The sequence below is a fragment of the Terrapene carolina genome, unplaced genomic scaffold (genome assembly GCF_002925995.2).
Source record: "Terrapene carolina triunguis isolate 2854851 unplaced genomic scaffold, T_m_triunguis-2.0 Scaffold96, whole genome shotgun sequence".
NCBI classification, from domain to species: Eukaryota; Metazoa; Chordata; order Testudines; family Emydidae; genus Terrapene; species Terrapene triunguis.
The window spans coordinates 41,132,415-41,149,147 of record NW_020664447.1 but is presented as its reverse complement, the minus strand read 5'-3'; the positions used below and the strand labels follow the sequence as shown (position 1 = coordinate 41,149,147).

At 41.3% G+C, this 16,733-nt stretch overlaps 1 protein-coding gene across 3 annotated transcripts in view; it reads left to right on the top strand.

Moving 5' to 3' along the window:
- The window catches only part of MGA (MAX dimerization protein MGA), a 72,722-nt gene that overhangs the window by 10,899 nt on the left and 45,090 nt on the right, over window positions 1–16,733 (top strand). For all 3 annotated transcript variants that reach the window (XM_029911445.1, XM_029911444.1, XM_029911443.1), the window contains exons 2-10: window positions 2,129–3,056; window positions 3,428–3,515; window positions 3,699–3,794; window positions 9,385–9,516; window positions 10,150–10,248; window positions 11,077–11,726; window positions 13,735–14,095; window positions 15,227–15,450; window positions 16,438–16,584. In XM_029911445.1, the coding sequence (XP_029767305.1) occupies window positions 2,129–3,056; window positions 3,428–3,515; window positions 3,699–3,794; window positions 9,385–9,516; window positions 10,150–10,248; window positions 11,077–11,726; window positions 13,735–14,095; window positions 15,227–15,450; window positions 16,438–16,584 (2,725 nt within the window). The remainder of the gene's footprint in view (window positions 1–2,128; window positions 3,057–3,427; window positions 3,516–3,698; window positions 3,795–9,384; window positions 9,517–10,149; window positions 10,249–11,076; window positions 11,727–13,734; window positions 14,096–15,226; window positions 15,451–16,437; window positions 16,585–16,733) is intronic.

Genomic DNA, 16,733 nt, shown 5'->3' with positions numbered 1-16,733 from the left:
ACCTGGTATTGGATAATCAAAAACTGTTGAGCAAAGGATTCCAACATCGCAAAAAGGTGGTAAGAGGGCAAACTTTTATGGTCCAGCTTCTTAACAGAAACTTTTGGTTCTTATGATAGATATATGTATATTAGATATTGATTTAATCAATTTTACAAAGTAAGGAACAAATTGAAATTACTTAAATGTTGTAAGAAGTTTATCCTGCTCCACCCTGCTAAATAAAGACTTTTGAGTCATTTAAACTTAAGACAGCTGATCTTCTTATTGCTGGTTTGATGCCTCCACTATAGCAGAGCTCCTCTAATTCTGCTTCAGTTTTCTATGATCCCTGCCCCACAGAGTTTACAATCTAATGACACTCTAGCAACTAGTATTGTGGAACTACTAGAGAAACTGACTTCCAGATTCACCTGATGAAGTGAGGCTGAGTACTTCACTCTTAATGTTTTCTAGTCAGTTAGCTGAAAAGGGTATGGTTGTGTTTGTTTTGTTTTGTTTTGTTCCAGCTTATAGCTAAGGATCTTAACCCAGAAGGTCAGATGATTCCTTTTCTGCCTAGAAAGCCCACTGATTTTTGTCTTGTCCTTGGTGTTGAGGGGTTGTTGAGTGAAACTTCAGGTCACCTACCTATAGGTAGAGCCCTACCAAATTCACGGCCATGAAAAACGCGTCATGGACTGTGAAATCTGGTCTTCTCCCGTGAAATTTGGTCTTTTGTGTGCTTTTACCCTATACTATACAGATTTCAGAGGGGAGACCAGTGTTTCTCAAATTGGGGGTCCTGACTCAAAAGGGAGTTGCAGGGGGGTCACAAAGTTATTTTAGGGTGGTTGCAGTATTGCCACCATTACTTCTGCGCTGCCTTCAGAACTCGGCGGCTGGAGAGCGGCGGCTGTTGGCCAGGCGCCCAGCTCGGAAGGCAGCGCCCTGCTAGCAGTAGCACAGAAGTAAGGGTAGCAGTACCATACCATGCCACCCTTTACTTCTGCGCCGGTGCTGGTGGTGGCTCTGCCTTCAGAGCTGGGCTCCTGGCCAGTAGCCACTGCTCTCCAGCTGCCCAGCTTTGAAGGCAGCGCTGCTACCAGCAGCAGTGCAGAAGTAAGTGTAGCAGTACTGCACCCCCCCCTGCGGTAACCTTTTGACCCCCCCCCCAAACTCCTTTTTGGGTCTGGACCCTTAAAATTACAACACTGTGAAATTTCAGATTTAAATAGTTGAAATCTTGAAATTTATTATTTTTAAAATCCTATGGCCGTGAAATTGACCAAAATGGACAGTGAATTTGGTAGGGCCCTACCTATAGGCTTGCTTCTGAAATTCCAACTATCATTCTCTGAGCTGTATTGTGGGGGAAAAAAAACAAAACACTTCTATCTCCACATTATATTTTTCAGGTGCGTTTCTTCTCCATGGCTGGCTGCCAAATTTTGATAGTGTTAGCAAAACTGATGGGAAGCAATCAATATTTACCTCCCAGAACAGGGTATTTATAAGAGTGAAATTGCATCTACAGTTGGAGTTCTCTAATGTCTGGCCAAGTTTTGTTTTCACTGATACCCATTTCAATTCAGACTAAGTCAGTTGACTTCAGTGGAGTTATTCTGAACTTACACTGGAGTAATTGAGAGCAGAATCTGGCTCAGTGGCTTCCAAATGTGTGGGGAGATTTCGTATGGGACATGTTAGAATACCAGTTATTTTTAAATATGATTCTGATATGAGAGGAGAGAGTCCTGCTACCTCAAATAAGAAATCGCCATATTCTCTGGAGTCTATATGAGGAAAAAACATGAGATGGCATAATAATGTTTCTTGAATGCTAATTATTATGCTAAAAATGAAAGCTTGTCCTAACTAGCAGCAGTTGCTTTAAAGTCAGTATCAAGCTCAGCTGATCTCAGTGTTGTTCCGAAGTCCCTTCCGAAAGAGGGCTGAGAATTTTATAGGGGACAATGCCCTGCTAAAGTAGTATCTTCCTATTGTGATAACCATTTATTGTGCAGTACTGAGGAATCTGTTTTAGGGAAGGAAAATACAATTGATATGACTTTGTCATATCAAAAATTTGATTTTTGAATTTTGTATCTTTCATCTGTGTGGTAAAGTTCTTGTTTACTTTCTCCAGTCCCATCGCTAGCAGTTATGAAAGCAGCTCCCGGGTAGCATCCCCGTTGGACCCAAATGGACACTTCAATGTAGTCATTAAAGAGGAGCCAATAGATGACTATGATTATGGATCAAGTGTGTGCATCGAAGGGATAACTGTGAAGCAGGAAGACACAGATGAGGAAACAGATGAATATTCCAATAGTGATGATGATCCCATACTAGAGAAACAACTGAGAAAACACAGTGAGATAGACAGAAAAAATGCAGGAATCAGGTCCACCAAACGAATGCTGGCCAACCCTTCAGGTGTTGCCAAAGCCAAAATGTTAAAATTGGATAGTGGGAAGATGCCTGTAGTCTATTTAGAGCCCTGTGCAGTCACCAAGAGCACGGTAAAGATCTCTGAGCTGCCACAGACCATGCTTTCCTCTTGTAAGAAGGATAAATCCCCAGTGAGTGCAATATTGGACTCCTTTCCTATTTGTTTTGAAAATCATAAGGACTCTTGCTTAGACACAGTCATGGAAACTGAGGAAGTAGCTGTGAAAAAACAGTTCTCTGGAAACAAAGCGCCACAGAAATACTGTTCCATCAAAGAGGCACCATGGACCATATCTAAATCATCTAGTTTCAAGCTTGGGAGCTCTACAGGAGGCCCCTTTTCAGCCAAAGATGTTGCTGGAAGAAAAAAAGCAGGTGTACTAAGGAATCCCATGTCCCAGAAGGGTACGGGTACTAATCAAAATCCTATGTCATCAGGCCCAAGTAGAAGAGGAAGGCCACGAAAGCTAAAGATCTCCAAGGCTGGACGACCCCCTAAAAACATAGGGAAGAATGTAGTGACAAGCAAGAATGCCTCCCTGGGATCAGGGAGTATCCTTCCAGATGTTAAGCCAGATCTTGAGGATGTGGATGGAGTCCTCTTTGTGTCCTTTGCATCCAAGGTAAATCACTCTTTCTTCAGTGTCCTCAATAAAACTTAATATGCTCAAAAGGAGCAGTGGCTTAACTTAGCTTCTCAGTGGTCACATGCTGAAAATAATAAATTTCTCCTTTGGAATCCCTGAAAAAGTTATTTTAAAAGTTTGTAGTTGTAGCACTGTCTGTGTTTGCTACCTTCATAGCACTCTTGGGTTCTCACTGGCTCAGAGAGAATGAGTGATTGGGATCTGGAGTTTGGTGCATAGTAATGCAAAGCACTATTATTAGGCCAGTCTAATAACCTGTTTTAATGATATGGCTGTCTAGCTTATGTCAAGATGAGCATTTGAATTTAAAGCATTTTACATTTATGTGAGGCTCTTTTTGCATGTAGGAAGCTCTTGACATTCACACTGTTGATCGAGTTGGAGGAGAAGAATCACAGAATCTGCAGACTTCCTTTCTAGCTACAAGTGATCCAGGTAACACTCAATAACCTTTTTTAAAAAAAAAAAGAAGGGTGGAATTTGGGTGGTTTGGCCTTGATAAAAGAAGGTGTAAAGACACAGTGGGAGATAATTATTTAAATGAACAGTGTATCAGAATTTTGCATAGTATGTGCTATCTCATTTCATACACAATAATATCTTTCATTCTCTGAGCAGGTTGTCGAGCAAGAATATGCTTGTTGGAAAAAGAACTCTTGGAAGATCTGAAGTCCTTGAGGCATAAGCAAGTGATACATCCTAGTCTCCAGGAAGGTATATATGTAAAGCTCTCTGGAGCAGGAATTGTTTCCTGCTGTGTTTTAATACTGTGCCTACCACAGTGGGGACCTGAGTTTGGGTGGTTCTTCAAGTATGTTTCACTGTGGATCCCATGGTAGGTGCTCATGTGAATGGAATCAGAGACTTTTGAACAGAAGTGTCTGATGTGGCCACTGATGCTTCCTCTTGTGTCTGTGTGAGGGCATAAATGGCAGAGGTGCAGCAACCCTCCTTCAGTTTCCCTTTACTGCCTGGGATAGTGAGATTCATTTATTCCAAAACCAGAAGGAAGCAGTCAGTGATGGAGCACTTCAGCCAGAGAACAGTATTCAATTTCCTCAAAGACCACATACTGACACCCTATAGAAAAACATACAGGTACCAGCCCCAGCAGAGACAGAGGACATTATCTTACTCCTAGAGTTAACAACCAGAGTAATCACAAAGAAAGAGGCCCAGGTGCTGTAGGGGATGCCCATTTCCCAACTCTTTGGCTAACCCACTTCCTTCTTAGAGGCTGCAGATTTGACAGAAGCATCAAGAATTGCACTGGATTCATTCTGGAGCCTCTCCCCACCTTCAGCAACTGCCTGGCTCCTTTCCACTGGGACAACTGACAAATGGGCATTAGACATCATATCCTAAGGCTCTTCTATACTTTCCCACTCCATACCCTTTCCCTTCTCACAAAAGCCTGTTACAAACAGACAAGGTGGGTGAGGTAATATCTTTTACTGGACCATCTTCTATTGGTGAGAGGTCACCCGAAGAGCTCAGTGTAAGCTCAGAAGCTTGTCTCGCTCAACAACAGAAGTAGGTCCAGTAAAAGATATTAGCTCACCCACCTTCTCTCTCTAATACCCTGGGACTGACACAGCTACAACAATACTGCATGTTACAAATACAAACAGCCTTGTTACTTCATCTAGGAGCTGTAGATGGGGTAGTACAAGGGAAGAGGCTTTTACTCCTGTCACTTCCTTATCCTGAAGAAGGGAGTCTTCATCCTATCCTAGACATGAGGAGATTGAACAAATACATGCGTCATCTCAGATTCAGGATGATAACGCTTGCCTCCGTCATCCCACATCTTCAGGCCCAGGACTGGTTCCTGGCTCTTAATTTTACTTTTGGACACATACTTCTATATAATCATCCACCCAGCTGACAGTAAATAGTTAAGATTCATGGTGGGCCAAATCATTACAAGTAGAAAGTACTGCCATTCAAACTCTCCATGGCAGCAAAAATCTTCATGAAGTGCCCAAAGGTAGTAGCAGCACATCTTAGAAGGAAAGACATTCATGTATACCCTTACCTGGATGATCGTTTGGGGGAGGGCAGAACCCAGCAGGACATGGCAGCAAGCCTGAAATATGTCCTCTTTATTCTCTCAGCTAGGCCTCATGGTGAACTATGAAAAATCATCTTATTCCATCACAGACTGAGTTCATAAGAGTATTGATCAACTTGGGTTAGCAAGCACATACCTTCCAAAGGACAGGATCCTGTCGATGCAGTTGCTATTACTTAGGTTAGAATTATTCCTGCTTGCAATGGTATGGATGTGTCTGGGTCTGCTAGGCCCTATGTAGAAAGCCTGTATGTGTTGCTGCTTGCCAGACTTCACCAGTAGTCCCTTCAACTCTGGCTCTGGTGAATCGATTTCCCAACAATACACCAGATGAACAAGAAAGTTATAATTTCATCATGTCATCTCAGAACTGAGATAGTGGAAGGAACCCAAAAAAGTGCATGGAAGGGTTCTGTTCTTTGCTCCCTCCCTGACAATGACTTTAACCACAGGCGTATCAGGGACAGGTTGGAGAGTCCACCTGGGCTGTTTACAAATACAAGGAACCTGATTCCCAAAGACATGGGGCACTATGTCAGTGTCCTGGAGCTCAGAGTCATCAGGCTATCCTGCATGGCCTTCCTATCTCTTCTTCAAAACTACACAGTGCAGATCTTGGCAGATTACATGTATGTGATGCACTGTGTAAACAACCAAGGGAGTGCACACTTGGCCTCCCCTCTGTCTGAAAACTATTAAGCTCTAGACAGGGTCACGCCAACATATGATAAACCATTCATTCTTCACCTCTTGGGTGTCATCAACAGCCTGGCAGATAATCTGTTTACCACACATGAGTGATCACTGCGCAGGTCCTTCATAGAGCTGATAGTCCTTTGTTGGGGGACCCCTATGATAGGCTTGTTTGCCACCAACATCAAGTGCCAGATGATTTGTTCCAGACCGGGCACAAGCCTGGGGTCACTACTGCATGCTTTCTTTCTGCAGTGATCCCAAGGACTTCTATATCCCAACTCACTCAAAATCAAACAAGACACAGCTATCTTTGTGTTGCCCTAGTAGCTGAGATGGTTTTGGTTGACAGACCTCTTACAAATATCCATTCTGCTGCCTATCCAGCTCCCAGATTGGCCAGATCTCATCTCACAGCACCATGGCCAGATACTCCATTCAGACCCAAAGTCATTGCGCCTGACAGTGTGGTTGTTGCCTGGTTGAGTATTACAGACAGAGGCTGCTCCCTACATTTAGAGGAAATCCTGATATAGAGCAGGAAGAGGCTGCCCGGGAAGACTTACTTATCTCAATTGAAGAACCTCTCTATATGGGCAGCCCAGCATAGCCTGGACCTGGTCCAGGCCTCAGTATTGATGATCCTTGACTATCTATTGCACTTAAACAGAGTAGCCTTTCATTCAGTTCTATTAAGATCCACCTTGCAGCATTTCCAACTTGCCATTTACCTGAACTGTTTTGCGTGGTCTTTTCTTACTGAACATTATCAAAGTTTTTCAGAAGGCTATTACATACCTACCAACCAGTCTCAGAACCTACTCCTGCCTGGGACTTCAATGTAGTCCTCCTTAGATTTATGAAGCCTCCCTTTGAACCTCTTTCAGAATGTTCCCTATACTTCCTCACTCCAAAGACAGGCTTCGTAGTGACTATAACTTTGGCTAGAGGAGTGAGTTCGTGCCAGGCACTTATGGTTGAACCTTCCTATACAACATTCCATAGGGATATTGTGGTGCTAAAACTTCACCCAAAATTCATCTCCAAGGTGTTCTTAGAATTTAATCTAAACCAATCTTCTTTCCAAAACCACACTCCACACTGGGAGAAGAGAAGTTGCATATGCTAGATGTGTCCAGGTCTTTGCTTTATTACGTTGACAGGACCAAACTGTTCAGACGGTCTCCCAGTGTATTTCTGGCAATAGCCAGGCATTCTAAAGGTCAGGCCACCTCTTCACAAAGACTAAGAAATGGATAACACAATGCAACTCACTGTGTTACCAGGTAGCTGATGTACTTCTCCCATCCAACATTAAGGCTCCCTCCACCAGATCACAAGCAACATCTTTCTCCTGCTTCAGGAATGTGTTGATATCCGAAATCTGCAGAGCAGCAATGTGGACCGCTGACCTTGTCAATCATTTTACTTTGGGCTTAGCAGCCAGGTCTGATGCCAAGCTTGGGAGAGCAATTCTTCAGTTACTATATATTATTGGATGCAGCTGAAACGCTTTATTCCCACCATCCTGAAAGGATATTGCTTGCTGGTCACCTATATTGGGATCTACTCACGCATACTCCAAGATGAGAGAGAGGTTACTTACCCTACTGCAACTGTGGTTCTCTGAGATGTTGTAGTCAGTGTGGATCTCATGACCCATCCTTCATCCCTGCTTTTTGGAATCCTCAGCTGTCATTGGCTTCAGGTTGCGAGGGAACTCAGGTAAGGTGGTAGCCATTGCCTTTTATGCTTTCACACAGGCATGCAACAAGGCACAGGCACACATGTGGCCCTACAGGATGCTGCTATTCAAAGGACTCAGATAGTGTGCATGTGGTACACGTGCAACTACAGTGGGATCCACACTTGACTACAACATCTCAAAGAACCACAGTTACTGTAGGGAGAGTAACTGTTCTTTCTCTGGGTATTACCTCAATCCCACCAAAGAATAACCTTCAGGATTCATGCGGATTGTCAGTTTCATGGATGTGAGGAAATGAATGTTACACATGAAATAAAGAAAAGATCTTGCTTGAGATTCCTTAATTTGTAGGCTTGAAGAAAACTCTCTTGTCATTTTAATTTTGACATGAATTTATGTATTCTGGGATGAGATGGGGACTTTTCCCCAAGCTTGTTCAGTCTGGGGCTTCTCAGAAAAAAAATTCCACAGCACAATATGTACACATTCAAATTTAAATAATCATGCATATACGAAAGATAACTTTTATTACCTAGATCCTAAATTGTTCAGCTGTACATTTCCAGATGAACCATTTTATTGATCAACTTGTTCACTTAGTATTCCCCTTCTGCTGCTTTAATTGAGAAAAAGTGAATATTATGGTTGGTATACCTTTATTTTATCCCAAACATTGCAAACTTCCTTAGAGGAAAAGCACATGGGGAAACGGAAGGGGATAAAAGTCTAGAAATTCCTTTGTACCTAGCAGCTTGCTCTGTTGAATTATTCTATACAATTGTTACTTCTTTCACTTTGTTTTTCTGCTCAGTTACTAAGGCCTGTTCTACACTGGGGGGGATCGATCTAAGTTATGCAACTTCAGCTACGTGAATAACATAGCTGAAGTCAACGTACTTAGATCTACTGCAGTAAGTTGATGGCTGACGCTCTCCCATTGACTCCGCCTGCCTCTCTTGCCCTGGTGGAGTACCGGAGTCGACAGGAGAGCGCTCGGTGGTCGATTTATCGCGTCTAGACTAAATGCGATAAATCAACCCCCGCTGGATCAATCGCTGCCCCTCGATACAGCGGGTAATGTAGACAAGCACTAAGAAAGTTTGTTTTTATATAGTGCTTCTCAAATTAACAGTATTCCATAATACTTTACAAAAGAATGAGAATTCCATGAATAAGATACTGATTGTGCAGTGACTGAATATGTAAATACAATAGGCCATAATCATTAATTCCATTTTATAGGACTTTTCTTCCAAAAAACACTTTAGTGTGTGTTGGTAAATTGATATAAAATAAATATAGTATTCAGGAATCACTTCACCCACTACAGCTGTTCAGTGGTGGACAATGACAGTAGGTAACAGTTTTAAAATAAGAAGTAAGGAATACTGTATCCAGTTAAAAATTAAGCAATATTTTACACCCAGCTTTTGAGATAAGGAATGTTGCCCAGGAGAACAGAGGTTAACCCTTTCTTCTTTTTCAAAAATTGCAATGGGATCTTTACATTCTATCCAGGACAGAGCGAGATGGAAGTGGTTTTTCCTTTTTATCTCATCCCAAGCATATCTTAATAGGGTGGTATGATCTCAGATACCTAGTATCTAAATTGCATAGGAGTTGAAGTCTGGTGGAAACTGGAACCCCTGGCCATTTTTTTTTCCGTTTTCAAGTCTGTTAAAACACTGAATGAATGCAAACTCTTCTAAAGCAATTTTTTATTACTTGTATACGCTGAGAAATATATCTTCTTAAAAGATTTGCTGCTGCTTTTTGCTAACATAGTTTGCATGGCTGTGTGATTTTTCACTGGTATTTGCTTCTTGCAGTGGGACTGAAGTTGAACTCTGTGGACCCAACAATGAGCATTGATCTGAAATATTTGGGTGTGCAGCTTCCGCTTTCCTACTCAAAAAACTACTCTTTGTGGAACTACCCAAGAGCCATTCCTGGCTGTTCGGGTAGGTAAACAGTGCTTTCAGAATACATTATTTATTCTTTCAGCATTATTGTTGAGGGTTGGAGGGGATGGGGTTAGTTGTGTATGTGGAATAGGAGTTTTAAATAAAGTTGAATGTCAGTGACGAGAAGGTAATGCATAGGAATTTTTTGTTTTTAATGAGGAATCTTCATATGAAAGCCATATATCATAAACTTGCTGTTAAATTACTATGTACTTCTTGATCAAGGGATCTACCATGTGACTGTCAGGCTCTGATTTTCAGTAATGGCATTGGCCTGCAGCTGTACACCTACTTAGTGCACGCACGCATGTATGTGTATAAAATTGGGTTTTCCCTAATGGACGCATATAGATTTCCAGTTTGCATGTACGCATGGAGTCATTTGTGTGTACAGAATTGGTGATGTTTCATATAGACCTGACTGCTGAAATTGAGGCCCCAAATATCCATTCTAAGCCTTTTTTTCCTGTAACTTTGCTTTAGGGTGCCATAGTCAGTCAGACTTCCATGTTATTAGGGGGCTGAGTTAGAAGTGGTGGTGTTTCACATGTAGAGGGTCATTATTCATTCATGTGTAATGTTGTTTTTGCACCTGGTTGATAAGGTGAGGCTGGCTTGTTTTCTTTCCAGATGCTGGGTTTCCCTTTGTTTCCAGGACAGGGAAAACAAATGATTTCACCAAGATCAAGGGCTGGCGAGGGAAGTTTCACGGTGCTTCTAGAAATGAAGGTAAGAGGTAGAAAAGAGTGTTTCCATGCGATAAATGTGGCCCTTTTTCTGTCCTAGGAACAGATCCTTTCAGTTTACTTACTGCTTTATTTTAAATATTAGTGAAATTTTTGGAGCAGAAATGGTCATGAGTAAAGAACCCCTGGTTACTGTGATTTCACTGGTACAGATTTCAAAGGTCTGAATGGGGTTTTATGGGAGGAGAGAGATTTTATTTTCCCATTGTGATTTATTCTACTTTGAAATAGGATAAAAGTGTGATTTTTATTTTATACAAATCACTGCTGAGAAAAGGCAAAAGCTAACTGAAATAGGTTTGTTATTACTGATCCATTTTGGACTCTATATAAGCAACCCTTGTTTGGAGGAGTGTGGGAACTCTTATCTTCAGTACTGCTTTAGACTGTCCTTTAGGGGACGAATCTGCAATTTTTTTCCGGTATATATGTTTAAAATTTTAATGGGAGTAGATACTTCATACGTTGAGGAAACCCAACCTTTGCCTAACAGGAAGCTGCTTTTGGCAACTTGTCAGGAGCCAGAAGGCTACACTGAATTTAAATAAACTGTAGTTAGATTGCAACCACTTTAATCTTTTTTAATGCAAAGGTGTAGCTTGGACTACATATCCTAGTTTGTAGTGTTCCAGAGTGGCCATATTTGGCATGCATGCTGTGCTATGATCCCCATTTCATACCCAGATGTTGTATAGAAGCTTTGGAAAGTTAAAGAAATTACTGTTCTCTGTTGACTCTATTTATTAGGAGAACTGACAGTGTACTTTCTCTGGAGTTATTTCCTGTGTATTTGGATTCCATATTTATTCAGGTAGTGGTTCAGAGGGCTCTTTGAAGAATCGCTCTGCTTTCTGCAGCGACAAGCTGGATGAATACCTGGAAAATGAAGGGAAGCTGATGGAAACAAGCATGGGATTCTCTTCTAGCACTTCCGCTTCTCCTGTGGTTTATCAGCTTCCAACCAAGAGCACTAGCTATGTACGAACACTAGACAGCGTTCTAAAGAAGCAATCCACCAGCACTCCATCCACCTCTTATACTTTCAAGCCTCTCTCTGTGTCTTCTGCCTCTAGGAAGATGAAAACTCAGAATAAACAGACAGCTTCAAAGGGCCGAGTAAAACCATCCTACAAACCCATACTTCCTTCACCTGTTGTATTAAAGCAGAAACACAGCTTTTCAGTCCCAGGGGAGAAGGTCACTAAGTCTCTGCCAAGTAGTAACATGGCTAATCAGGTGGATAATTTTATGGTGCCAGCTCTAGATGAAAACATGTTGCCAAAGCAGATCAATCTGCGTCAGGCACACCAGCAACAACAGGCTACTCGCCCACCAGGTTTGTCTAAGTCTCAGGTGAAGTTGATGGACTTAGAGGACTGTGCATTGTGGGATGGGAAACCACGGACCTACATCACAGAAGAACGAGCAGACATATCCCTGGCAACTCTGCTCACTGCTCAGGTAAGCTACTGTAATTGCCTCCCTTCCCTTCCCTATCATACCTACTACTTCTGCACTCCAGTGCTTCGTAGCTAAGGTTTAACAAAGAGATAACAATGCTAACAAAAATATACAGGGTGAGGGGTCACTTTTTCTTACCAGTTAGATGTATTGCTCTATAGAAAAAGTCAAGAAAATGTTTTCTTAATTTGTCTATCTGTACCAGGCAGTTCAGACAGTTGAAGATAGTACAGTTGAATTCTGACTAAATTCACTCACTTGTACTGTAAAGAAGGAAGGGGTTTGCCATTTCAGAAGAACAGTTACCCAGCAAAAGTGTATAGTTGTATTGGCAGTCTCCACCCTCGTCCACACTATTAACTTCTTGTCTTGGCCTCATGTTTCTATTGTAACAGCTATAATTTAAATTAAAAATTGTTGATACAATATAATTTTCTTAACCAGGACTCCCCAGTGGAGACGCTTTTGTCCACTTCAAGAAGAATTTCTAACCCAGAGAAGCCATCTCTTTTCGTTTAATAGTATTTCTGCTATTCTGGGAGCTACATTGCCAATAGTGGTGTTGGATTTGCCAATGGCATTGGCAAGAGGCACTACCCACCTGGGATAGAGTGAAAGCCTACAGTCTGCCCAGTAGAAGTGACAGTTGCAAGACACCTAGCATGGGAAAAGATACATATATAAGAAAGAAAAGAAATTAATGTTGCTCTAGGAATCATAACTTTTGTACATCCTGGAATTTTAAGTGTGCAAACAATGTTATATAAACATAGAATTTTGATATGTATCTTAATATATTCTGTTAATTTTGTTAACCATGTACTATAAAACATACAGGTACATGGTAACTTGGCATTTCCTGATTTTTTTTTTTTTGATTTTTTTTTTAACTTTGCACAAAATTGACATTGTTTTAATGTAGTTAATTGAAAATAAGTCCTGCTTATGTCAGTTCCTAGGTGTATTATTAATAGAGCCCTACCAAGTTCATGGCCATGAAAAATGTGTCACGAACTGTGAAATCTGGTCTTTTGTATTTTTTTATCCTATACTATACAGATTTCATGAGGGAGACCAACGTTTCTCAAATTGGGAGTCATGACCCAAAAGGGAGTTGCAAGGGGGTTACAAGGTTATTTTAGAGGGGTCACAGTATTGCCACTCTTACTTCCGCGCTGCTTCCTTCAGAGCTGAGCGGCTAGAGAGTGGTGGCTGCTGACTGAGGGCCCCACTCTGCAGGCAGCAGTGCAGAAGTAACAGTGGCAATTCCATACCATACCATGCCATCCTTCTGCGCTGCTACTGGCAGTGGCTCTGCCTTCAGAGCTGGGATCCCGGCCAGCAGCCATCGCTCTCCAGCTGCCCAGCTCTGAAGGCAGCGCCACCACCAGCAGCAGTGCAGAAGTAAGGGTAGCAGTACAGCCACCCCCCTACAATAACTTTGCAACCCCCCCCCACAACTCCTTTTTGGGTCAGGATCCCTACAATTACAACACCTTGACATTTCAGATTTAAATAGCTGAAATCATTAAATTTATTTTTTTTAAATCCTATGACTGTGAAATTGACCAAAATGGACCATGAATTTGGTAGTGCCTTGATCATTAAATATGAATCTTAGCTTTTCTGCTTCCTGGATTACCCACTATAGAACATCAGGTGACATGACCTCACAGCAACTTTTAGTGCAGCTGTCCTCTATCCTGTCATTCAGTGTAAACTGCAAATTCTTCTGCGCAGGGCAAGTCCGCAGCTTCCTTATAGTTGGTCTTCTCCTGACTGCAGCTTGCTCAGAGGCAGAACCAGACCTGTCAATCAGGACAGGATGGGCACGACTATCACCTTTAAGACACCATTCTGTGTCCTGTCATTCAGTTTAAATTGCAAATTTTGTACCTCTTGTAAATTGTGTGGTGGCATTGATTGTGTATGCAGATCATGTATGCATGCATGTTTTTTATCTCAGTAGAATTTCAAATGTATATGTATATATTTTTTTAAACTTTAGGCTTCTCTTAAAAATAAACCTATCCACAAAATAATCAGAAGGCGAGCACCACCTTGCAACAATGATTTCTGCCGTCTGGGTTGTATCTGTGCTAGTCTAGCACTGGAAAAGCGTCAGCCTACCCATTGTCGCAGGCCTGACTGTATGTTTGGCTGCACTTGCTTGAAAAGAAGGGTGTTACTAGTAAAGGGAGGATCCAAACACAAGAAAATCCTGAAGAAAGCTGTGCGTGGAAGCCTCATATTCTATGGGCCACAAGGGGAAGATCAGCAGGAAGAGGAGGAGTTGGAAGAAGAGGGTGATGGGGAGGAAGATGAGCTGAAACAGAAAGATAGGAGGAGGAGAAAGAAGGTGGAATACAGTGAGTATTAATAGGGGCAGAGTGATCACTCAAAGCAATTTCAAAGCCATGTACTTTTTCATGAGATTTTTATGCTGAATTTATAGCGCAAACATTGCTGAATCAAGAAAGTAGGGTGAGTTCTAAGAGATTTCTGTACATGCAACTTCCACCTACTTTGCCAGAAACTAACTAGAAGCAAATATTGTTTCTTACTTTATTGATATTTTAGAAATCTGCCATTCATTTAACTGCATGGTTGACATTTTTGGAACTTTTAATGTGTTTATGACTTGTAATATAGCCAGGTATCATTCAGGGTACTTATAAAAAGTCTGTCACTTGATTATCTTCCTAAATCAGTTCAGAGGCCCAGGATGTGAGTCACAACAGGTTGATCATTATGTAATTTGGACTTCAGTATTATTCACTCCCTTGTTTGCTTTGCCCCATATTTCATTAATCCCTCTCACAACAACTGAACATCTAGGGCCATATCTTCAGCTGATGTTAATTGTCTTAGCTTCATTGAAGTTAGTGGAGCGATGCTGACTTCTATACCAGCTGAGGGGCTGGCCCCTAATGTGTACTTGGGGAAATAAGATGGCAGCTGTCAGTAATGTATTAACCACTAAAGAGGTTGAAATTGATGTGGACTATACTTTGTTCCTACTCTAAAATATTGATGGCATTGTCTCATCATGTTCCAGTCAGTTTGATTTATGGAATGAATATGATTCTCCTGCTACAGAGAAACATCACAAAGTCTTGGGTGTCTTGATTTTATTACACAACACCGAAGAAGATTGCACAATGTGTACAACTACTTTCTTTGTTTTTGTTTATTTAAATAGTGGCTGCATTCTCTCCTACTTTTGGCATTTGGTAAATGAAGATGAAGTTTAATGTAATTTTTACCTTGGTTCCTTTCCCCTTCTCCATGGTGTGGACAAGCACCAGACACTCTTGCCTAGAGCTTGAGCCCAGAAAGATAACTAGTGCTATTTCCTGGGAATGTGAATGGTTAACTGCTAGGTAGGCAGTGCTTAGACTTAGATGGATATTTCTGTATTTACTATAGCATTAGACTAGACATTTTCACTGCAAAAATAAGCTATTTTAAAAAACATTTTTTCCTCTTTCATTTTTCAGCTATCTGTGATACAGAGCCAGAGCAGCCTATTAGGAACTGCCCATTGTGGATAAAAGTAGAAGGGGAGATAGATCCAGAACCAATTTACATCCCAACACCATCTGTCATTGAACCAATGAAACCTTTGGTGCTGCCTACACCAGAGGACTTGCCTTCCAGTAAGAACAAATCTTCCAATGGAGTCAAACCAGGGAGAGTGTATACTCCCAAACCCAACCCAGTGGTAAGTAAGGAAAGGAAGATGCTCCATTTTCAAAGGAAGAGGGCAAAACCTCCTTTTGTGTTAAGAAAACAAACCAGCCTTCACCTAAAAATCTGGACAAATCAGTATCTGAAGGAGGTTGATAGGAGATTTAAGTCCATAATTGGATACTTTTGTAAATAGAATTTTGATGAGTTGGGATTGATTTTTTTTTTTCTTCCCAATTTTAAAAATCAGTTTCAGTCTTTTATAAACACATTATTGCATCAGTACAAGTATGAACGAAAGGGGTTGCGAATTTCTAGCAACCTTTTGTATAAAATCACAATAATGCATGCTATTTTGCAAACTATAGAACATTCATTTCCTTAAATACTTGAGCTACTCATCGTAGCTTATCATAGAATATGAGGGTTGGAAGGGACCTCAGGAGGTCATCTAGTCCAACCCCCTGCTCAAAGCAGGACCAATCCCCAGATAGATTTTTGCCCCAGATCCCTATAATGGCCCCCTTAAGGATTGAACTCACAACCCAGGGTTTAGCAGGCCAATGCTCAAACCACTGAGCTAATGGATTTTTTGTTTTAGACCATGAAGACATTTTGATTTCCAGTGCTAAAGCATTGAAAAGTCTGCTTTGTGTTTTAGCCCATGAAAATGTGAAAAGTAAAACCTTCCACAGGGATACTGGTAGAGAAGCATCTAGAGATGTAACCAGAATTCAGCAGGTTGCCTCAAAGCAGAATCTCTCTGTTTATCATCTACCAGGTTAAGCAGAATAGTTATCTTTGCACCTAGATTTTTTATTTAAAAGAAAACCTAATTCAGAAGTAAAACCTAGATGGAGGTCTGGTACTAGGAAGGAAACTGCACCTTTGAAAGCAGGAGCGCCCCTTGCTATTTTTTCTGTTTATTGTAGCGCTGCTGGAGGTAAGGGATACTAGAATGTGTAGCTGTTTCACAGCTCTGATATATATCTTGAGTGAAGTGGTTCTGTTTGAATTGCAGATTCGGGATGAGGACAAGGATCCTGTTTACTTGTACTTTGAGAGGATGATGACTTGTGCCCGGGTCCGAGCATATGAATGCAAAAGAGAGGAAAAAAAACAGCAGAAGGACCCGTACATCTGTAATTCAAATAATTGTACTGGAAAGGTGAGATGTCACCTTTTATCCACAAACTCCTCTATTGACCATTTCATGCATTAAGATGTTGGACAATATTTTCAGAAGCACCTATGTTGTTTTTGAAGGCGGGACTTAGGCTCCTAAATCACTTCAGTGTTTTTGAAAAATGTATCCAC